This window comes from Labeo rohita, chromosome 15 (assembly GCF_022985175.1).
Source record: "Labeo rohita strain BAU-BD-2019 chromosome 15, IGBB_LRoh.1.0, whole genome shotgun sequence".
Taxonomy (NCBI): Eukaryota; Metazoa; Chordata; class Actinopteri; order Cypriniformes; family Cyprinidae; genus Labeo; species Labeo rohita.
The window spans coordinates 16040065-16061964 of record NC_066883.1 but is presented as its reverse complement, the minus strand read 5'-3'; the positions used below and the strand labels follow the sequence as shown (position 1 = coordinate 16061964).

General features: G+C 34.5%; 1 protein-coding gene and 2 non-coding genes across 4 annotated transcripts; 2 read left to right on the top strand and 1 right to left on the bottom strand.

Moving 5' to 3' along the window:
- Positions 1-1703: 1703 nt before the first annotated feature.
- On the bottom strand, positions 1704-19302 carry tbcela (tubulin folding cofactor E-like a). 2 transcript variants are annotated; one of them, XM_051128527.1, is made up of 9 exons: positions 19031-19302; positions 17664-17850; positions 14558-14727; positions 14292-14431; positions 13588-13769; positions 12905-13161; positions 9935-10061; positions 9552-9668; positions 1704-5980 (listed from the first exon to the last, which is right to left on the bottom strand). In XM_051128527.1, exons 3-9 carry the CDS (start codon positions 14694-14696, stop codon positions 5662-5664), a joined length of 1281 nt encoding a protein of 426 aa, XP_050984484.1. In that variant the 5' UTR covers positions 14697-14727; positions 17664-17850; positions 19031-19302; the 3' UTR covers positions 1704-5661. The 2 variants fall into 2 exon arrangements, with proteins under 2 accessions (XP_050984484.1, XP_050984483.1); XM_051128526.1 differs by having other exon boundaries at positions 19125-19302.
- Positions 19303-21482: 2180 nt separating this feature from the next.
- Positions 21483-21556, top strand: trnat-cgu (transfer RNA threonine (anticodon CGU)). The gene has a single exon. It is a non-coding gene; the product is annotated as a tRNA-Thr (tRNA).
- Positions 21557-21756: 200 nt separating this feature from the next.
- Positions 21757-21830, top strand: trnat-agu (transfer RNA threonine (anticodon AGU)). Its single transcript has one exon. It is a non-coding gene; the product is annotated as a tRNA-Thr (tRNA).
- Positions 21831-21900: the final 70 nt, after the last annotated feature.

The following is a 21900-nucleotide window of genomic DNA, read 5'->3' as shown; positions in this document are numbered from 1 at the left end:
TGACTTTCTTTCTCGCGTGGAACACAAACGGAAATGTTATGCAGAATGATATCAATGCACATATTATATATTAATATAGAATTAATTCTAAACATATGCTATAGTGTGGCTCTGTAAACAAAATCACATTAAACATTTGGGAAAAATAAATGGCTGTGAGAACAATATTGTTAACTAAAACTATAAACAGTTAAAATATAATTATACATGAAAAACTTTTATTTTTTTATTATTTAAAGTACTAAAATTGCTTAAAATAAAAATAAAGCTAAATACCGCTGTTCAAAAGTTTGGGATCACTAAGATTAATTACTGTTTTTCATTAAGGCTGCATTTACTTGATCAAAAAACAATAAAAACAGTATATTGTGAAATATTATTACAGTTTAACATAATGGCTGTGTTAATGTATTTTAAAATATAATTTAATTTAGAATTTTCATTAGCCAATACTTGTTGGAAACACTTGTGCTACTTAATATTTTAATCTAAGAACCTGTGATTCTTTTTTCAGGATTTTCAGACGTCTTTGCTATTACCTTTTGTCAATTTTATATTCATTTAAATGTTTTAATAATTTTATATTAATTTTTCTAAATTAATATCTTCTTTTAACCACACCCTTGGTGAATAAAAGTATTGTTATTATTATTATTATTATTATTATTTAAAAAAAAGAAAGAATAAAAAAGTACTGAACACAAACTTTTAAATATTTTGTTATATAAACTACTATTTAGATTTTAAATAAATGCAGATCTTTTTAAACTTTTAATTTTTTACAATTAATTCTAAACATATGCTATAGTGTGGCTCTATAAACAAAATCACATTAAACATTTGGGAAAAATAAATGGCTGTGAGAACAATATTGTTAACTAAAACTATAAACAGTTAAAATATAATTATACATGAAAAACTTTTATTTTTTTATTATTTAAAGTACTAAAATTGCTTAAAATAAAAATAAAGCTAAATACCGCCGTTTAAAAGTTTGGGATCACTAAGATTAATTACTGTTTTTCATTAAGGCTGCATTTACTTGATCAAAAACACAATAAAAACAGTATATTGTGAAATATTATTACAGTTTAAAATAATGGCTTTCTGTTAATATATTTTGAAATATAATTTAATTTAGAGTTTTCATTAGCCATTACTTGATTTATTACTTTTATTATTAATGTTGGAAACACTTTAATATTTTAATCTAAGAACCTGTGATTCTTTTTTCAGGATTTTCAGACGTCTTTGCTATTACTTTTTGTCAACTTTATATTCATTTAAATGTTTTAATAATTTTATATTATTTTTTCTAAATTAATATCTTCTTTTAACCACACCCTTGGTGAATGAAAGTATTGTTATTATTATTATTATTATTATTTAAAAAAAAGAAAGAATAAAAATGTACTGACCACAAACTTTTAAATGGTAGTTTATATTATATAATTATTAAATATTTTGATTTTAAATAAATGCAGATCTTTTTAAACTTTTTATTTATTAAAGAATCCTGAAAAAAAGCTATCACAGGTTCCAACAAAACTGATCCCAAATGTTTGAACAGCAGTGTACATTTTCTTTGAAGCAAAACAAAACAATGAGCCCATTATGAAGTTACTAAAACTATAACTACAATTAAACTGAAAATAAATGTTAATAAATCATCTTATATAAATAATACTATAATAACACCATAATGACAGTTGGTAAAAGTTTATTTTTCCTTTGTCCCACTCCATTCAACTTTCAAACATAGATACATTAGTGTGCACATATACTGGCAAATCATATGGTATAAAACAGTCAAATCTGATTTGAAAATTGTAACACATTAATGGTGTGACTGTGTGCAACTCAACTGAAGTATGTAAGTGTTACATATTACAATAACAGGCCTAATGCATCCATTAGATAAATGACTCTCTGGAATTCTCATCCCTTCGACACTTAACCGCCTTTTACACACCCTTTACAAATCAACTGTAACTGAATATTAAGAACAGCAAATGTACAACAGATAATGCAACACATAATATGCTAAGAAAGACAGAAAAATTAAAATGTAAAATGTATTTGGATATAACAGCAATAGTGTACTGAGTCACACTGATTGAAAAGTGTGCTAAATGGCAAAAGTAATTTCAGTCAATTTCACTTGGTAAACATTCTCTTCAGTGGTACAGTAGTAAATGTTACAATTTTTATCTTCACACTTCATATGCGCCAGTCACAGTTTAAGTGGCATTACCTTCAAGGTCGTAACATTGGAATATTAATAATGCATACATATAGAAAAACCATAAAATAATTATGCAAAAGTGAACCCCTAATATCAATAGCATGTCCTGTGTGGGCACAGATCATCAAATATTGATACTCTAAAAGGAAATCCTAGAGACAAAAAAACAGCGCTTCATTTCTGCTTTAATGTTTGATTAGGGGTTGCAGATAAAGGCATAAAGAGTGTTAAAGGCATAGCAGATGCTACCTTGTTATATAATCCTCATCGTCTTTCTTCCCCCAACCCAACAACAACCTTAAATTACTTCTACAACTATGGGAGCTGATTTTAACATTTTACTTCCCACTTTAATTTAAGTTATACACATACAAGTCATTAAATCTCTGACTATCTACTCATTTTACTTTTTGGTTATAAAAAACTGATTCCAAATTCTGATTTACAACTTAAATCAAACAGCATGGTTTAAATCACGTCTTACCGACGTGAAACCTGAAATGTTTCATGAGAAATCTAACCTTCAGTATTCTCGCATATTTTTCATACACTTTTATATATCAGTACATAAGAGAAAAGCTAATCTACTACTAACCTAAGCATTTGTGAGTTACGCCGAAAGGATCTCAGTGCTTTTCCATTCAGTCCAATCCTTCAAGTCATGCTATCATGTTATATATGAAATAATAATAAAAAAAGCAACAAACTACATTTTCACCAGTTTCAGTTACTAAACATGGTGGGTTTTTGCTGAATTCAGTATGGCGAGCAAATGAGGTTCATGCACTGATTTGATCAATGTACCAGGTATGAATAAATAATTTGCTGGTTTTATCCTAGAACTCCTGTAGAAAAAAAACTTGTTGCTTTCTGTACCGTAAGGTAACAGTCTTGCATTGCATGTTTATTTTAGACAAGCTGCAGTATCTTTAAAAGGGTAGTTCACACAGAAATGAAAACATCATTTACTTACCCTTATGTCAGTCAAAATCTGTAAGTTTTTCTTTTTTCTGTGGAATACAAAAGATGTTATGAAGAATGAAGACTTTTAGAATTTAATTAATTTAGCATTACATCATTTGCTCACCAATGGATCCTCTGTAGAGAATGGGTGCCATCAGAATGAGAGTCCAAACAGCTAATAAAAACATCACAATAATCTACAAGTGATCCATACGCCTCAAGTCTATCCTGTTTTCCTCTCACATCAAAATCCACTGACATATTGGTTTAAAACTGTTTCCTTGAAAAAGTCATTTAATCTAAATCAGGAGAGAAATATGCACATCTCTCCTGATAGAGATGACATGATTTTTTTCCACTGGAGAAAGAAATTTTGTCCTAATGATTAATTTGTTTCTTACAAACACGCAGCTTTACACTTCACAAGATGTTAACTGGAGCTGTGTGGAGTACATGTAGATTACTGTGATGTTTTTATGAGATGCCTGGACTCTCATTCTGACGGCACCCATTCACTGCAAAGGATCCACTAGTAAGCAAGTGATTTAATGCTCAATCTGCTCTGATGAATAAACAAACTAACCTATATTAAGCTAAATTAAATTTCCTGGTTATATTATACTGGCTTGATATAGTCATATACTATGATTGGTTTACCACTAATTTGTTTTGTTTTTAACAGATAACACTAATCAGTAAATCAATAGTAAATACTGTGAATAATAATCTTTGGCAGACTTATGTTTTGTCATATCTCATTATTCCAAGAGTAAAATATCCAAATCAACACACTCCATAATATGAATACAAGTGAAATGAGGATAAGCACTTTTCCCAGCGTGTGCTTTGTATTGGAGATACACTACCAGTCAAAAGTTTTTGAACAGTAAGACTTTTATTGTTTTATTTTTTTTTTCAGAGCAGAATTCCCTTCTGCTCACCAAGCCTGAATTTATATGATCTAAAGTACAGCAAAAACAATAAAATTTTGAAATATTTTTACTATTTAAAATAACGCTTTTCAATTTGAATATATTTTAAAATGTAAAATATAAAGCTGAATCATTACTCCAGTCACATGATCCTTCAGAAATCATTCTAATATTCTGATTTGCTGCTCAAAAAACATTTATTATTATTATTACGTAGAAAACAGCTGAACAGAATTTTTCAGGTTCTTTGATGAATAGAGTTGGTTTGTAATATTAGAAATGTCTTTATCATCACTTTTGATCAATTTAAAGCATCCTTGATACATAAAAAGTACTACTTTCTATAATATTAATAAGAAAAAAAAAAAAAAATATATATATATATATATATACACTGACTCCAGGCTTTTGAATGGTATAGTGTATAATGTAAGAAGCGTTTTATTTCAGATAAATGCTGATCTTTGGATCTTTCTATTCATCAAAGAATCCTGAAAAAATATGTACTCAACTGTTTTAAATATTGATAATAATAACAATAATAAAAATGTTTCTTGAACGGCAAATCGGCATATTAGAATGATTTCTAACGGATCATGTGATGCTGAAGACTGGAGTAATGATGCTGAAAATTTAGCTTTGATCACAGGAATAAATTACACTTTAAAAATCAAATCAAATAGAAAACAGTTGTTTTAAATAGTAAAAATAATTTATAATACTACTGCTTTTGCTGTATTTTGGATCAAATAAATGCAGGCTTGGTGAGCAGAAAAGAATTCTTTAAAAATCATTACAAATCTCACTGTTCAAAAACTTTTGACTGATAGTATACAAGTTTGAGTGCCCACTTCCAAAGCAGCAGAGAAAGTACTAATAGAAATATTCAAAAGGACTGAAACAAAAAAAATTGCACATGCATGCGCAATTCCCTTCTGGATTCTTCAGTCGGAATATAAAAATGAACTGGACATTTAAAAACATTTGTGAATAAGATGTTTTGCAAATCTTTCCTCATGTGAATCTAGCACTGCCCATTCAATATATAAGGCCTGAGAGTCTTTTGCATGTAATTACTGGCTGACAGCATACGACACACATCAGCAGGCAATGGATATCCATAATTTCTTCTTTAAGACATCAGTGCAGTGCAACATTTTCTTTCAGCTATGGGTGATTGTCTTAAAATCTGTAAAAAGCACATCCTGGGCTGCCAGAGCCCTCCGCTGTGCTTTATTCTTGAAGAAACAGACGTTTGAAAATACAGGGGTGCTCGTGAACTCTGAAGATAAAAAGGAAACCCTTAATAACAGCAACAAAACCAAAGGTGCACACGAGTCATGGTGTTTCTTATGACCGTGTAGTGACGTGACACATTATGTGCCGAACTGAAGCCCCAGCAAATCCTAGAAGTTTTTCCCTGAAAGACAGTCCCATTCACTCTGTGGAGCTTAGATGACGCTAGTTCAAAGTGGATTTGGTTGTTTAAACATAGCTTTAAGTGATCCTGGAGAAAGATGGTTATTTTGTTTTGGGAACTACCAGGATCTCATCCCCATCTTGAATGCTGTAGGAGTGCAAGGCCCGTGCGCTGTATTTCAACTCGTCAGGGCCGAAGGCAGAACCTTTGTCGATGTAGTAAAGGCGCATGTTGCTGGTGGGGAGCTGCACTACAGTCCTCAGCTGCTTCTTCAGCTCTGCGACGGTCTGGTCTAAACGGATGTTCACTTGCTCCACTTTGTCTTCAAAACGCACCTCCACCTTGGCGTGGCAACGTGGTCTCAGGTCAATCTCAGCCAGAGGAGCCAGCTTCCCATATTTGGTCACCAAGCAGTGGTATCTCCAAAGCAAAATGCAAATACTTAAACCATATTCATCCCCCAACTACATGGTCAAAACAAAAATCCTACCTAAAGAGAATCAAAATACTATACAAGCAAGCACTTTTAGCTACACTGGACAAAAAAAAATGGCTGAGGAACAATTTTCACTCAGAAACTGCTAGTGAATTTCACAAATTATTACAAAGAAATGGCAAGTAGCACATTGAAGTAAATGTGAAATTTAAAAGACTAAAGTAGTATTTACTTGTAAACCGTAACCTAATAAAATTTGTTTCATGCACACCTAGAAACATATTTTCTTTTATGGTACATGCAAGTTTAATTGCATACTTAGTTCTGGCATGTACACAAACTAAATTTAAAGTGTAAAAAAGGTCTTTATTACATTCCCAAAAAAATAAACAAAAATAAACTAAAATGTATTTGAAATACATTTATTTCGCGCTAAGTATACTACAAATACATTTATATACTTAATAAAAATGCCCTGCAACTGTACTGTTGGTATACTTAAATGAAAAGTCCACTTCCAAAACATAGATTCACATATAATGAACTCACCCCCTTGTCATCCAAGATGTTCATGACTTTCTTTCTTCAGTTGCAAAGAAATTATGTTTTTTGAGGAAAACATTTCAGCATTTTTCTCCATATAATGGACTGATATGGTGCGCCTTTAAACTTATCGCTAGATAAGACCCTTCTTCCTTGGCTGGGATCATTTACAGCCTCATTTGGGATCCTTTGAAACTGCATTTAAACTGCATTTTGGAAGTTCAATATCGGGGACCATATCTGTCTTGGATGACAAGGGGGTGAGTACATTATTTGTAAATTATTGTTCTGGAAGTGGACTTCTCCTTTAAAGTCTGCTTAAAAAAAACAACAACAACTAACTTTGTGTTTTTAATTTAATTTTAATTACATTAATTTTAAAATAATTCATTTAATTTTAAATTAATTTTAATTTAATTGTGTGGAAGTAGTAACGAGGTCCAACTAAAGATATATTGAGATACTGTGCTAAAAAGAAACTATTGCAAGTATTTTTCAGGTACACTTTAAATATCTTGCATTTAAAGACTGATATTACAAAGATCATGCAATCCTTATTAATATAATACTGAAACACATTTTAGGCATAAAATTAAGAAATGTGCATTGTGTAATAAAGAAATACTCCAAATAAAGTTTAATTATAATTTTATATCAGTAAGTCTTAAGTGATCTGTCAATAAATATGTTAATGGATTTGAAATATATTTAGTATGCAATACATGTATTTTAAATAAATTATGCAACCGTTTTTTCGTTTGTTTTTTAACTAGGTTTCTCAACACTGCCACAAGTGGTTTAGTATGTCATGCCTTCTTCTATAGATAAGCTAAGTTCAGGTGAACTTAAAAGTTGAAGAATCAAATGCTGAAATTAAGCTTAAAAGAAATAAAGACTAAAAGAATAAAAGTTTAAATCTGGCTTAGAATTATTTAAAATGAAAAGAATAATTATACTTATATTATATTCTATTATAATTATTTAATAAACAATACATTTTATATAATAATAAATATTAGTTAGATAATAAATATTAGTAAGGTCTAAATAATACTTCTCAAAAAATTGTCATATGTGAACCTGGATCACAAAACCAGTCATAAGTAACACTTGTATGGATCAAAACCATAAATTTTTCTTTTATGCCAAAAAATAATTAGGATATTAGGTAAAAATCATGTTCCATGAAGATATTTTGTAAATTTTCTACCACAAATATATTAAAATGTAATTTTTGATTAGTAATATGAATCTAAGAACTTAATTTGGACAACTTTAAAGGCAATTTTACCTTTTATTTTTATTTATTTATTTTTTGCACCCTCAGATTCGATTTTCAAATAGTATGTATAAATCTCAATTTCAAAAAAATTGACACTTATTTCATGGTCCGAGGTCACATATGTGGATAATTTAAAAAAAAAAAGATTTGGTCATAAGTACAGAATGTTTCCAGATCTTCTTTAGGTTGAATGTGTTCAAAAACAGCTAGACAGACCACAAGATAATGAAATGAAATGAAATATATGGATCTCAAGGCACAGTTTTAAAACTTTTAGAGACACCCAAAGGCACCTGTCTTTATGTATACACTAGGGGTGTAACGGTACAAAAATATTACGGTTCGGTACGTACATCGGTGTTAACGTCACGGTATAGTATGATTTCGGTACAGCAGGGGGAAAAACTAAACTTTTTTTTTTTTTTTTTTTTAAATAAACAGTGGTTTACTGAACAAGTTGCTCTTTTTTAAATGCATTCAGTTATAACTAATTTTCTTAGTGATAAAGATCTACTTCAGCTTATGCTTTAAACTATAGGGAGCGCTTTTACATTATGTTTCAACTAACAATTTAACCGAAACTTAAATTTAATTACTAAAACACTTAACTTAAAAAAAAAAAAAAAAAAAAAATTGAATGCAAACAAGTAATTTGCACATAATGCAGTTTTTAAATTAACTTATAAATTATTAAAATTCTATTGGTTAAAATATATTCAGCTACACAGTGGCTGTCATAACATGTTTCACAACAGATGAATTTAAACATACATTAAATAATTAAGACTAACAGGTAAAGCACAATATGTTCAACATAATGAGTATTTAGTGTAATATTTCATTAAATGCTCTTCTCTAGACTTCATTTCTCTAGTGAACTAACGAGCTGTGGACACTGATGACTTGCCTGAGGTAACTGAAATGCTACGTGACGTTTTATTTCTATGCTGTTTTGTTGACGTCCTTCCGTGGTTGAAACACTGATTGAGCAATTACATGAGGCGTGAGATGCTGATTCATTTTAATTCGTGTTAATACTAGTAGTACAGAGGAAGGAATGATTGCGTTCACTTGTGCTCCGTGCTGGCATTTGAACGGACTCCATTTACACTGCACAAGTCTGAGGCACGTTAACGCCTCTGACGTGGCCACTGGAGCTGATCTCATCCACTTTAGTCAATGCTTGTGTTTAAACCAGCACATTTCTGAACCATCCCAGAAGCAGCTCTTCGAGGCGTTTATACAGCGATCTGTCATGCCACATCAAAGACTCTCAAAACGCCATTCATTGTTTGAATTTCCAGTACATGCGTACCGAATCGAAAATTTTCGAATACGTGTACCGTTACACCCCTAGTACACACAGCTGCCTGATACTGCGTCTACACCAGATACGACCGTTGTTGTATTGTATTCTGTCGCCAGCGGCTAAAAACGGTCTACACTGGGTGCAAAAAAGTGACTACATTTGCTCTTTGTCCACATGTGTCAAGTAGCACAACTGCAAAAGTATGTCAGAAACAGAACAGGAAACCAGTTTACTGTTGGGGATTTGTTGCATCGCATCAAGTGTAGACAGAATAACTGTTTTATTGTATAATTAAGTTCGATAAGTTCTATTGTTTTTTGTTGCGTCGCATTGCTGGCATCCAGTGTAGACACAGTGTCCAAGAACTATGCACTAAGGTTCCAAATGTTTTACACTTAAAGTGTTCATGCCTAAAAGATACCTGTGAGGCAGCTCTTCCTCTGAATGATCCAAGTGATAACGGATGAAGAATCTCTCAGCATCTTCTCTCTCACCATCCGTCACGACACTCCCATTCAAGCTGTTTACTGATGGCAGTCTGCAAGCGGGAGCAAATCGATTCTCACATCGTTTCTACAACATTACTATCAGTTTCTAATGTGATTAAAGTGAGCTAAAGTTGTCCCAATAATGAAAATTTGGTCATTATTTACTCTGTTATTATGTTGTTTCAAACCAGTATGATTTTCTTTCCTCTGTGGAATATAAACGAAGATATTTTGACCATCCAGTGGAAGTCACTGGTCACCAAACCAGTGTAAATGATGACAAAATTTTCATCCCTGTTAGATACAATGGACTTACTGGGCTATCATTAGACTGCGACGCTCCGGGCTTGTGTAAGTCTGCAGTAGAGGAATGCCTTGCAACCTTACTTCTTCCAGTTTGGGTAGACAGTTTAGCTTTTCAATGTCCTCCCATCGATTAAGTCCTAAATCACAAACATGATAAGAAAAATGTTTTATTGGGTTTATGTAACCACACTGTACTAAAATAGTAATAATTAATTACACTGCTGTTTAAAAGTTTGGAATCAGTAAGACATGTAATGTTTTTTGAAGTCTCTTATGCTCATCAAGGCTACATTTCTTTGATAAAAAAAAAAAACAAAAAAAAAACGTAATATTGTTATATGTTATTACAATTTAAAATAATGGTTTCTTTTTAATAAAATAGAATTTATTCCTGTGAAACAAAGCTGAATTTTCATCAGCCATTACTCCAGTCTTAAGTGTCACATGATCCTTCAGAAATCATTAAAATAGGCTGATTTATTATTAGAATTGGCAACATTTTTTGTGGAACCTGTGATACCTTTTTCAGAATTCTTTGATAAATAAAAGGTTAAAAAGAAAAAGAAACAGCATTTATTCAAAATATAAATCTTATCTGACAATATAAGTCTTTGCTATCACTTTTTATCAATTTAACACATCCTTGCTGAATAAAAGTATTAATTTCTTTCAAAAAAGAAAGAATAGAAATGTACCGACCCCAGACTTTTGAACGGTAGTGTATATTGTAGGGCCCTATGATTTCTGCAATGTGGAAAACACGGACGGAATCGCAGAATCCAGTCATAACAACTGAATTTACTGAATAACGTGGAATGTCACGGAATTGTTCAAAGTTTGAATTAATCAAAAGTAGGTCATTACACTTAAATCAAACTGCAATATGGACTAGTATCTGTAAATATTATGCTGCAAAAATACCATTTAAATGTGAATCCTGCATGTTCTGTGTGTCTCTTTTTTAATGAATGGAGCAGACGAGCGGTTTTGTTTACTACACACACTGAAGCGCGCGTGACGTTCGCAGTGATTTCAGCATTTGACTGTTCCATTTTAGGAAAACTAGCATCATATCATATACACATAGAAATGTAAAGGTAGACATGGCAACTGTCAAAATAAAAGTCTGGTTTAACTTGAAGACATTGTTCCAGAAATATATTACTACTATTACTACTACTACTAAAATGAAACAAACATTATTTTTAGGGTATAATCACACAACATTTCTTCCATGTTTTATTTTTAATAGTAAATTCCCCTTTGTTTGCTTAAAAAAAAATTTGCTTAATTTTCAATAAGTAAAATATAAATGAAATTAATGTTTTATGCCTTCATTTGATAACCAGAACATTTTAAATACACAACACAGAATTTCTGGGGGTAAAAAAAAAAAACTTTCATAAGGCTATTTTAAGAATAAATTAAGTATGCTTTTAAATAATTAGACATGCTAAGACAAAAAAACTGATAACAATAAAACACGGTGAGAAAAAATAAAACATTTCTAAGGGCCCTAAACATGTCATTTTTGTTAAACCTGCAGAAAATTGATGTGAAATCTGAAGTATAAGTTTCATGATTTTAATTCATTAGACATGCTCTTTGATTAATAAAATGTAATTTACCATTAAAAAGGAGTTGAAAAAAAAAAACGGAAAAAATGAAAAAATGAAACGGATTTCATAGGGCCCTAATATTGTCTAATCATTACTATTTCAGTGTGGTTACATAAACCCAATAAAAACTTTTTTTCTTATCATTTTTGTGATTCAGGACTGTTCGTCAGAGAATCCTGAAAAAAGCATAATTGGTTCCAAAAAAAAATAAAAAATTAAGCAATACAACCGTTTCCACTACTGATAATAAATGAGAATATTAGAATGACTTCTGAAGGATCATGTGACACTGAATACTAGAGTAATGATGCTGAAAATTCAGCTTTGATCACAGGAATAAATTAGATTTTAGTCTATTTTAAAATAGAAAAACTTTATTTTACAGCGTAATAATATTTCACAATATTGAGCATAAGAAACTTCTTTACAAAACATTTAAAATCTTACTGATCCCAATCTTTTGAACGGCAGTGTTCATACAAGGTACGTTATTTAGACTTGTTTAAAGCAAACTAAGTTTGTTTTTGCTCTTCGTTTGGGGGCAAAAGAAAAATATATCAAAAAGGCTGAGCAACGGTATACTGTATTCTAACATTCTGACACCCCCGCACTGCTGGAGGTGTAGATTAATGTGAATATGTGACGCGCCGCGTATGCCCTAAACGCAACAACGATGCAATGAAGAAATGTATCCGTGTGAGATGGGTACCAATGGTCAGGATATTATTTGAACAGTTTAGAGTCAAAGTATCATATCTGCAATACAAAAGAACCATTCCATTTCCATAATCAGTCTTATAATCTTTGGGAAGTGTGAATGGCTCATAGTCTCAAAACTTTAGCATGATGTGAAAAAAAATGTTGTCAGTATTAGTCATCTCCGTAACACAAACTTTACTTCATTATTGTTAAACTGGGTAAATTATTGCACCTTTTTGTAGTTTATGTGTCATGATTTTGAAAAAAAACAAAAAAAAAACAAAGGTTTATGATGTTCTTTTGGCATTTCATTTATTGTATACCTTTTAAATTTGCTTACTGCAATACAACAGCAGCAGCAGTGTGGTGTAACAATAATTTGAAACATATGTATTTGGTACTTGCTACCTTATATCTTTACTCTTTCCATTCACTCTTTTCATGGTTTTGGAAAACTTGTCTTGGATGCTTTTTGCACATAAAGAAACTCTGAGTCGTCGACACCAAGCTAGGTTCCAATTTCTTTCTAGGAATTAAATGCTTTCTCTGATTTTTTTAAAGTCTCTCTGTGAGCGATCACACAGGTGCGGATACATTTGTACCAGCTCAGCTATTCGCCACTCTGTTCATGTTGCTAGTGACTTTGTGATATACAATGATACCTGAGTTGTGCAGATTGATGCTTCTAAGGTTAGGGAAGAGCCGCTGAAGTATTTCTCCAGAGTCTTCAATGGAGTTCAGGTTGTTGTTGGCCATGATTAGAGTGTCCAGTGCAGGGAACATGGAGCCGAATTTTCGTACTTCACTCCACTCCTGGAGACTGTTATCTGTGATGTGGAGCAGACGCAGTGTGGGGCAGGGCATTGCGGCCGGTGTCACAGTGGTGTACTCATTAAGGCACAGGAACAGCTCCTCTAGTCTGGGCAAAACAGATCAATATTAATAAAGAGCTGTCATACCAGAAACACCTTCATAAAATCTGATGGTTCACTTTAAAGTATGAAAAGCACTGTTCACCGGCCATAATGTAACCTGAAAGCCGTGAGTGAATTCTCTCAAACATCATTTATAGTTCAATAAAGTAACAAGGTAAAGTGGATGATCCCTTGAGAATCCACAGTATCATGATGGTACAATGAAAAGAAATGATAAATCCATCATTTTCACAGCCATTAAAATATTCCATATGTGAAAAAAATATATAAAATCAATACCGTAACATCTAAAAATCGCAAACTGGCCAGAGCAATCAATACCATATGTGTACACCACCAGTAAGTGTTATACATAATATCAGTCAATATTTCTTCAAAACTACAAAAACATCAAAGAATTTGTGACTCACTCAGGCATCTCTCGTGTGAATGTGTGCACTGTGTCCCAGGACACCTGGGTATTGTTAAGAACGAGGCGGCGGATGCTAGAGAAGGCCTTTGCGCAGTCCGGGTCCAAGACTGCATCACTCAGCTGATTAGAGCTGAGGTTCAGGAACTCCAGGTTCGGGATGTTAGAAACAATCTTGGTGATCTACAACAGATTCAAGGATTAAAACACATATTACATATATATATTTTTATAATACACACACATATACATACATACAAACAGAATACTACAAATACTAATATGTAAATTACGGTCACTTCTAGTCAATTTAATGTGTCCTTGCTGAATAAAAACAGTCTTTTAAAAAAAAAAATCTTACTGACCCCAAAACCTTGAACAGTAGCGTATGTTTATTTATTAACACTATATTTACAGTTCATAAAGTCAGTCAATTTCAGTCAGTTTCTCACACAAAGCTACACAGCGCATGAGTCACATGGACTACTTTTATGGTGCCTTTTCCGTGCTTTTATTTGGAGCTTGACAGCCTCTTCACTTTGAATTGCTGTTTTACAACATAAGGTTGCTTAGCGATTCTTTAAAAATGTCTCCTTTTGTGTTCCAGAAAAAGTATTAACAGCATGTGAATTTGGAACAAAATGAGTATGAGTATAATCATAAAAAATGTAGGGGGAAACCCCTCAGATCCTCAGACTAACTCACCTCATGCCAGTCTTGGAGCTTGTTCTGGGACAGATCAAGTTCGATTACATGAGCACAGAAGGCAGCGATTTCTCCCTCTTCTCCTGCACGACTGATTCCAGAGCCATTCAAAACCAGAACACTGGGCAGGTTCAGACGGTCTGAAGGCAGAGTGACCACATAACTAATGAACTATGAAACACAGCAACAGGATACAACTGCCAAAGCAAACACTAAATTACCAAGGAACCTTACATGATTTGTTTTTAAATTAACCCAAAACTTACCTTTCATAGGTGATCCCTGCTGTCCAGAAGGCACAACCACCCCCATGCCTGGACCCCGACGGCAAGGGAAGTTTTCTGGGCTGTACTTCTCACTGATCGCCTGCATAAAGGTGCGGCCTTCTGTATCTGAAGCTTCCATTGCACTGGCCCACACCACGCACCTTATACAACTGTAGATACAGAGTTACCAAAAAGTTTATAAAGACAAAGTGCATCATTGTTCAACATTAAACAGTTGCTAGTTTAATGTGCAGAGATAACCAAGCCATTCATAGGCCAATTTCCCAAAATGGTGATTTCAAAATGGTGTTTGAGGAGCCCTACATGTCAGCTTGCAGCTCAATGGAGTGGATTTGATCCAGAACTAGTCTTATTTTGCCAAGCAATAGTCAAATTATCTGATATTTGAAAATGCTTACTGACCTTGACATGCTCTATAAATCACTTCCTTATTGCACCACATTGAAACACTTTCAGTGTTTTTATTCATCTTACATAATTCGGGTTTGGTGTGATCTGTTTTATTCGCAATAAAGCACCGCTAAGACTGCTTCTCCCAACGGTTCTCTACAACACCCTTAGCAACATTTAAAAAAAATAATAAATAAAAAAATTCAATAATGTAGCATTAAAACTGCTCCATGTTGTTCAGCAAAATTGACACTTTATTTATTTAATGAAGTAAGACCTTAATGCTTACATGTACAGCAGAATGTGCAAAATGTTGATTATTTTACCAAAATAAGGGGGGTCAAACAAAATGCATGTTATTTTTTATTTAGTACTGACCTGAATAAGATATTTCACATAAAAGACATACAGTCCACTAGAGAAAATAATAGCTGAATTTACAAAAATGACAGTTCAAAAGTTTACATACACTTGAATCTTAATACTGTGTTGTTACCTGAATTAATCCACAGCTGTGGGTTTTTTTCTTCGGTTTTTCAACATTTTCATGTAATTGAACCCTTTCCAGCAATGACTGTATGATTTTCCATCTGTTCACTCACAAGGACAACTATTACAGACGGTTCACACGCTCACTGAGGTTCCAGAAGGAAAAACAATGCATTAACAGCCAGGGGTGTAAACTTTTGATCAGAATGAAAATTAGCACATTTTTCTTATTTCTTTCATTTAGTACTACCCTTTAGAAGCTACAGAAGATACTTAAATGTTTTCCAGATGACAAAATAAGTTTTTTACCATAAATTTAAGCTGAACTTCAAATTCAAAAAGTTCCCCCTCCCAGCTCTTAATGCATCGTTTTTCTTTCTGAAGCATTAGCGAGCGTTTTAACTGTCTGTAATAGTTGCATACAAGTCTCTCAGTTGTCTTCAGTGTGAAAAGATGGATCTCAAAATCATACAGTCATTGTTTGAAAGGGTTCAGATACACAAAAATGCAGAAAAACCAAACAATTTGTGGGACCTGAAAGATTTTTCTGAAGAACAGCAGGCAGTTTAACTGTTCAGGACAAACCAGGGACTCATGAACAACAATCACTAAACAAAACACACACACACAAACAGAGCTGTGGATCATTCAGGTAACAACACAGTATTAAGAATCAAGGGTATGTAAACTTTTGGTTAATTTATTAAAAAACATTAAACATTTTTATAAATGTAACTATTATTTTCGCTTGTGGACTATGTAAATGTCTTTTATGTGAAACGTCTAATTCAGGTCAGTACTTAATAAAAAAATAACATGCATTTTGTACGACCCCTCCTATATTGGTAAAATAATTAACGTTTTGCAGATTCCATGTAAATGTATGTAAACATTTTTTTTTTTTTTTTTTTTTTACCTCAACTGTATATATAAGGAATAACTGACAAAGGGCTGCTGAATAATTAGAAAATAATGCACACCAAGGTGGTGAGGTGGCCACGATGTGAAGTGGATTTACCATACCTCACAACATTGTTCGAATTATGTATTTCAAGAAATCTGTCAGATTTTTGTCCTTAAAATGCTCCTGTTGGTAGGATTAATTTCTTACACATCTCATCCACCACCAACATTCCTAATTCCAAAACATCATTTTAGACCTAGCAATGAAGGCTTGAGCCATTGATAGCAGATTAATTCAGTTATTAAGTTATTAGACAAAGGAGAGAGAGAGACCGTGTGAGAATTAGGCTACCCGTCTGTGCGTCTCGACTAACAGCAAAATCGTTAGGTTCACCTGCAGTGAATAACAGTGCTATATTTACTTTACTTGTCAGAGATGACATGTAGCTTTTAAGTTATATCTACCTACCTGTCTATCCACATATGTGACCCTGGACCACAAAACCAGTCTTAAGTCGCTGGGGTATATTTGTAGCAATAGCCAAAAATACATTGCATGGGTCAAAATGATTGATTTTTCTTTTATGCCACAAAATCATTAGAAAATTAAGTACAGATCATGAAGATATTTTGTAAAATTCTTACTGTAAATATATCAAAACTTAATTTATGATTAATGATATCCATTAATAAGAGCTTCATTTGGACAACTTTAAAGGTGATTTTCTCAATATTTTGATTTTTTTGCACCCTCAGACTCCATATATTCAAATAGTTTTATCTCGGCCAAATATTGTCCTATCCTAACAAGCAAACAAGCAAAACAAAGCTTATTTGTTGATGTATAAAGCTCAATTTCAAAAAATTGACCCATATGACTGGTTTTGTGGTCCAGGGTCACACACACACACACACACATATATATATATATATATATATATATATATATATATATATATACACACACACACACACACACACACACACTATAAATACCTATATTTAAGTGGACCTGTCATGCCATGACCCGTGTGTCAGACAACCTCAAACAGTTCAGTTAAACATATAGTCAGAAGCTGCAGCCCTCTGGCCTAAAAGTTCCATTTTTAAACAGAACTGGCCTAGATTTAACCATCTGCTGACTAAATAAGTCATGTTCTTTGCTAACATGAAATCACCGGCTTTACTGAGAATAGCAACACTGGCTTATAACAAAAATAAGTGAACCCATTAATGAATAAGCATGTTAAACATGTGTTTCCTACACTAACCAACGAGAAGCATGAGTTTCAGTGGCTCTCACCTGCTGTGCGATTTGTCCTCACAGGTCCACAGTCACAGCTGTGCCATAAAACAATGTTTACTTTTTCTACAAAAGCTATTTGTCTTTCGAGTGTCAGGGCTCAAACGCATAAATGTAGCCGCAAACCAGCAAAAGAGACTGGGCTCTGCTCAGCGTCCTCACAACAGGCTTCAGAGATAACAGCACTCTGCAGAAAGAAGACACCAGGTCAGCAAGAAGGACAGGCGACCAATTCACCTTCAGTTGTAACTACACCAATCTGCCTCAACAAAGCCAACACACTTAATATGCATATGAAATACCAGTGCAGGTTTATGGGCTCTTAAGGCAAACACATGAAAAAAAGACCAACGCCATGTAGACAGCTGTGCATATAAAGAACAATAGCCGACTTGTTAAACAAAAAGTTGCCAGACAATAAACTGCCTGAAGCAGTTTCTTTAAAGTCTTGCATTTTGAGTATCAACTTACAAGAACAAGAGCTGATGTCTTCACATTTGTGACCCTGGACCACAAAACCGGTCTTAAGTCGCTGGGGTATATTTGTAGCAATAGCCAAAAATACATTGTATGGGTCAAAATTATAGATTTTTCTTTTATGCCAAAAATCTTTAGGAAATTAAGTAAAGATCATGTTCCATGAAGATATTTAGTACATTTCCTACAGTAAATATATCAAAACTTAATTTTTGATTAGTAATATGCATAGCAAAGAACTTAATTTGGAAAACTTTAAAGGCGATTTTCTCAATATTTAGATTTTTTTGCACCCTCAGATTCCATTTACTGAAATAGTTGTATCTTGGCCAAATATTGTTTTATCCTAACAAGCCATACATCGATGGAAAGCTTATTTATTCAGCTTTCAGATGATGTATAAAGCTCAATTTCAAAAAGTTGACACTTATGACTGGTTTTGTGGTCCTTGGTCACATTTTACAGCATGTTGCACATTTAATACAGATTAAGAAACATAAAAATAAAACATACAAATTAAACCACGTACAAATATTAGCTGTAGAGCAAAAGCAGTACAAATGTGTCTGAAATTAAAGAATAAAATATTAGATATTAATAACTGCACATCTTTCCAACACTATCCACAAACACATACTGTAAAAGAGTCTATCCGCCATTCGTATGTTAAAACAAAGAGCTATTTTCTCTAACGTAATGATAAACTGATAAAGGTGTTGTGACCTTCGTTTGTGATTTGACAATGTAACATTTATAACAGACACTGGTGCGAAATCAGTGTCAGGTGAATTTCTCTTGAGCTACTGCACGACGATACATATATTAAAGCTGACAGCACCAGTCATTAAAATAGACGACTAAACGTTAAATGACAAGGAACGAGAATGTACCTTTGTATGTCAACACCTGACAATGACCATACTTCAGCTAATATTTAGCTAGCTAGAGCCGAAAACATCCCTCCATCATCATAAAGTGTCTTACATTGAATGAGCAGCTCCTCAGTGAGACGCGGGACAGGACGCTGTAATTCAAACTAACTCCTAACCGTCAGTTTATCCACGTCATGTCATTTGAGGTCTCGCACTTTGATCGCCAAACTGTTCCGCGTAGCTCTTGTTATTGTTGATAAATCAGTCACGCTGACCCTACTGTCACGGAAGTGACATCACTCCGCCTGGGTGCTCTCTCAGGTGTGTGTGCTGTTTGAGCGCCCCCGCTGGCGAAGCGGAGAACATCAGGCATTAAAAACGTGTTTTTTTCTAGATTTAAAATCTTCGCGATTCAGTTCGTACATGTATAGATTGAGTAGTTCACGCGTGTGTTGTTGTATAATATTTACAGAGTGAATTAAGAAGGTAAATAAGAAGAGATGAATCATGGGGTGAGCGAGGAGTCTGTTTACCATCACTGATCATGGCAGAACATTCTAGTTAGGGACAAAAATATATTTCAAGACAAATAACACCCAGTGGCGTTTCAGAGGACTTTCAAAATGCCTAATGTCTCCCTCTAGTGGTGGGAAAACGTCTGGCAGTGACATTGCTTCTGGCAACTTCTGGCAAAGCAGTTATAGATGGATCAGTGTTGTTAATGTTAACTAATACTGGATATTGTTTTCGGTAAATTAAATATAGCTAAAATAAAATTAAACTGCAATAAGTCTTAAACTTAAACAGAAATAAAATCTAAATAGAATTTTTTTAAAAAATGTAAAAAGTATGTAATGAAATTATTAATACTTAAATTGAAAACTGAACATAAAATGAAAGCTAATTCAAAATATTAAGAAATACTATAATAAATAATACTAAAATTGACATACAGTTACAATCAAAATTAGTCGATCCCCTTGAACTGCCAGACATTTTGCTGTGGAGAACAACATTTTATGAAAACAATTCAACAAAGCGTTCAGTAAACTATTAGAGAAAATGTATTAATATACATTGGAGTGATTCTGAGAACGTAACATTGATGAATCATGATAAAATTAAAACTGGCTCTAAACGCTTATGTTCAAAATTATTCAACCCCCAAAAGTAACATTTTCTGCAGAATCTTTTATTCTCTAAAACCACCAATCAATGCTGCTTGGAAGTGCTTAGAAGCTTCTGTCACCTCTCTACTGTAATGTTGGCCCATTCCTCACCTGAAAAAGCTTTCAGATCACTGATAATCTTTGGTTTTCACTTTGCCACTGCTTTTTTAATATTCAACCAAATATTTTCAATGAGAATTTAATGCTGGAGACTGAACAAGCCACTCAAGAACAAATCTATGGCTGATCTCTGAACCAAGCATTAGTACATTTGGATGTATACTTTGGGATGATTGTCCTGCAAGAAAGTCTGTTGATCATTAGCTTCAGTCTTTGCACCACAGGTGCCGTGGCTTAGCTGGTAGAAGCGCCTGCCTTGTAAACTGGAAACCCTGGGTTTGAATCTCAGTGGTGCCTCTGAAATCCTGGCTTCCCTCTTTGGCTCTTTCTTGGACAGGGGACCCTGACAGTCCCTCCGCTTTTCAAACCACACATCTATTGTGCAGAGACGTGAGGGCCTATCCTTCCAGCCCAGAGAGCATGTGTCCTCTTTGCGTTGGACGGCCACGAAAACGGAAGAATAGCCATCACGCGGCTCTAACAGGTGCCCGCATGGACTTCTAGATGGCCAGATAAAACCATTCAAAGGTTGTGAGTTCGTACCACCAAAGCTGTGGCTTTTGACTTTCTGTTAATTATTATACTGCTCAGTGTTGCCCTCAGGCAGCAGGAAGTTGTAAGCAATCTCTTTTAAGGTGACCAGCGCCTGGCCCGCAGACCGTTGGCCTCGCCTCTGGACGTTTTTGATCATCTGAGTTGCATCTGAAATGCCTGCTTTGTAAACAGGAGATCCTGGGTTTGAATCCCAGCGGTGCCTTTGGTTGTGCGCCTCAATACAGCAGAGCGGGGGCTTTTCCGAAAAATGACGGCAAATGCAGAGCGTGAGAACAGTGGGCGGTTTCTCTTGCACCAGCACCCCCCCTCACCTGCCGTTGGCCTCCCCTCTGGACGTTTTTGATCATCTGAGTTGCCCTCCAGGCGCCCCCACATGCCAGTTGGCGCCATGGCTTAGTTGGTTAAAGCACCTAAAGCCATTCAGAGGTTGTGGGTTTGAGTCCCACCAGAGTGGTGGCTTTTGGCTTTCTGTTAACTACTATACTGCTCAGTGTTGCTCTCAGGCAGCAGGAAGTTGTAAGCAGTCTCTTTTAAGGTGACCAGCGCCTGGCCCACAGACCGTCGGCCTTGCCTCCGGACGTTTTTGATCGTATGAGTCGCCCTCCAGGCGCCAGCACATGCCGGTTGGCGCCGTGGCTTAGTTGGTTAAAGCGCCTGTCTCGTCAACAAGAGATCCTGGGTTTAAATCCCAGCGGTGCCTTAAGTGGAGCTCGTGTCCCTCAAGCGCACGCTTTTCCGAGAGCTGCCAGCAAACAGCGAGCGGCTAATTTTGCAAACCGCTCCGACTTTGTTGTCGGCAAACGCTTTAAAGCTGTCCAGCGTCTGGCCCGCTGACCCCTGTCCTCTCTCTGGACGCTTAGATCCTCCGAGTCGACCTCCCAGAAGCCTGCCATGCGGCCTGGCGCCGTGGCTTAGTTGGTTAAAGCGCCTGTCTAGTAAACAGGAGATCCTGGGTTCGAATCCCAGCGGTGCCTTTGGTTGTGCGCCTCAATACAACAGAGCGCTGGCTTTTCCGAAAAAGGACGGCAAATGTGGAGCGTGAGG

Bases quoted from the DNA above. Each gene is read 5' to 3' on its own strand.
- tbcela (XM_051128527.1), bottom strand. From the start codon at position 14,696: ATGGAAGCTTCAGATACAGAAGGCCGCACCTTTATGCAGGCGATCAGT. The intron at 10,062-12,904 runs GTATCATTGTAT...TTTGTGATTTAG, and splicing joins CATCAATCTGCACAACTCAG to GACTTAATCGATGGGAGGAC. The intron at 5,981-9,551 runs GTATCTTTTAGG...TTTGCTTTGGAG, and splicing joins GAGGAAGAGCTGCCTCACAG to ATACCACTGCTTGGTGACCA.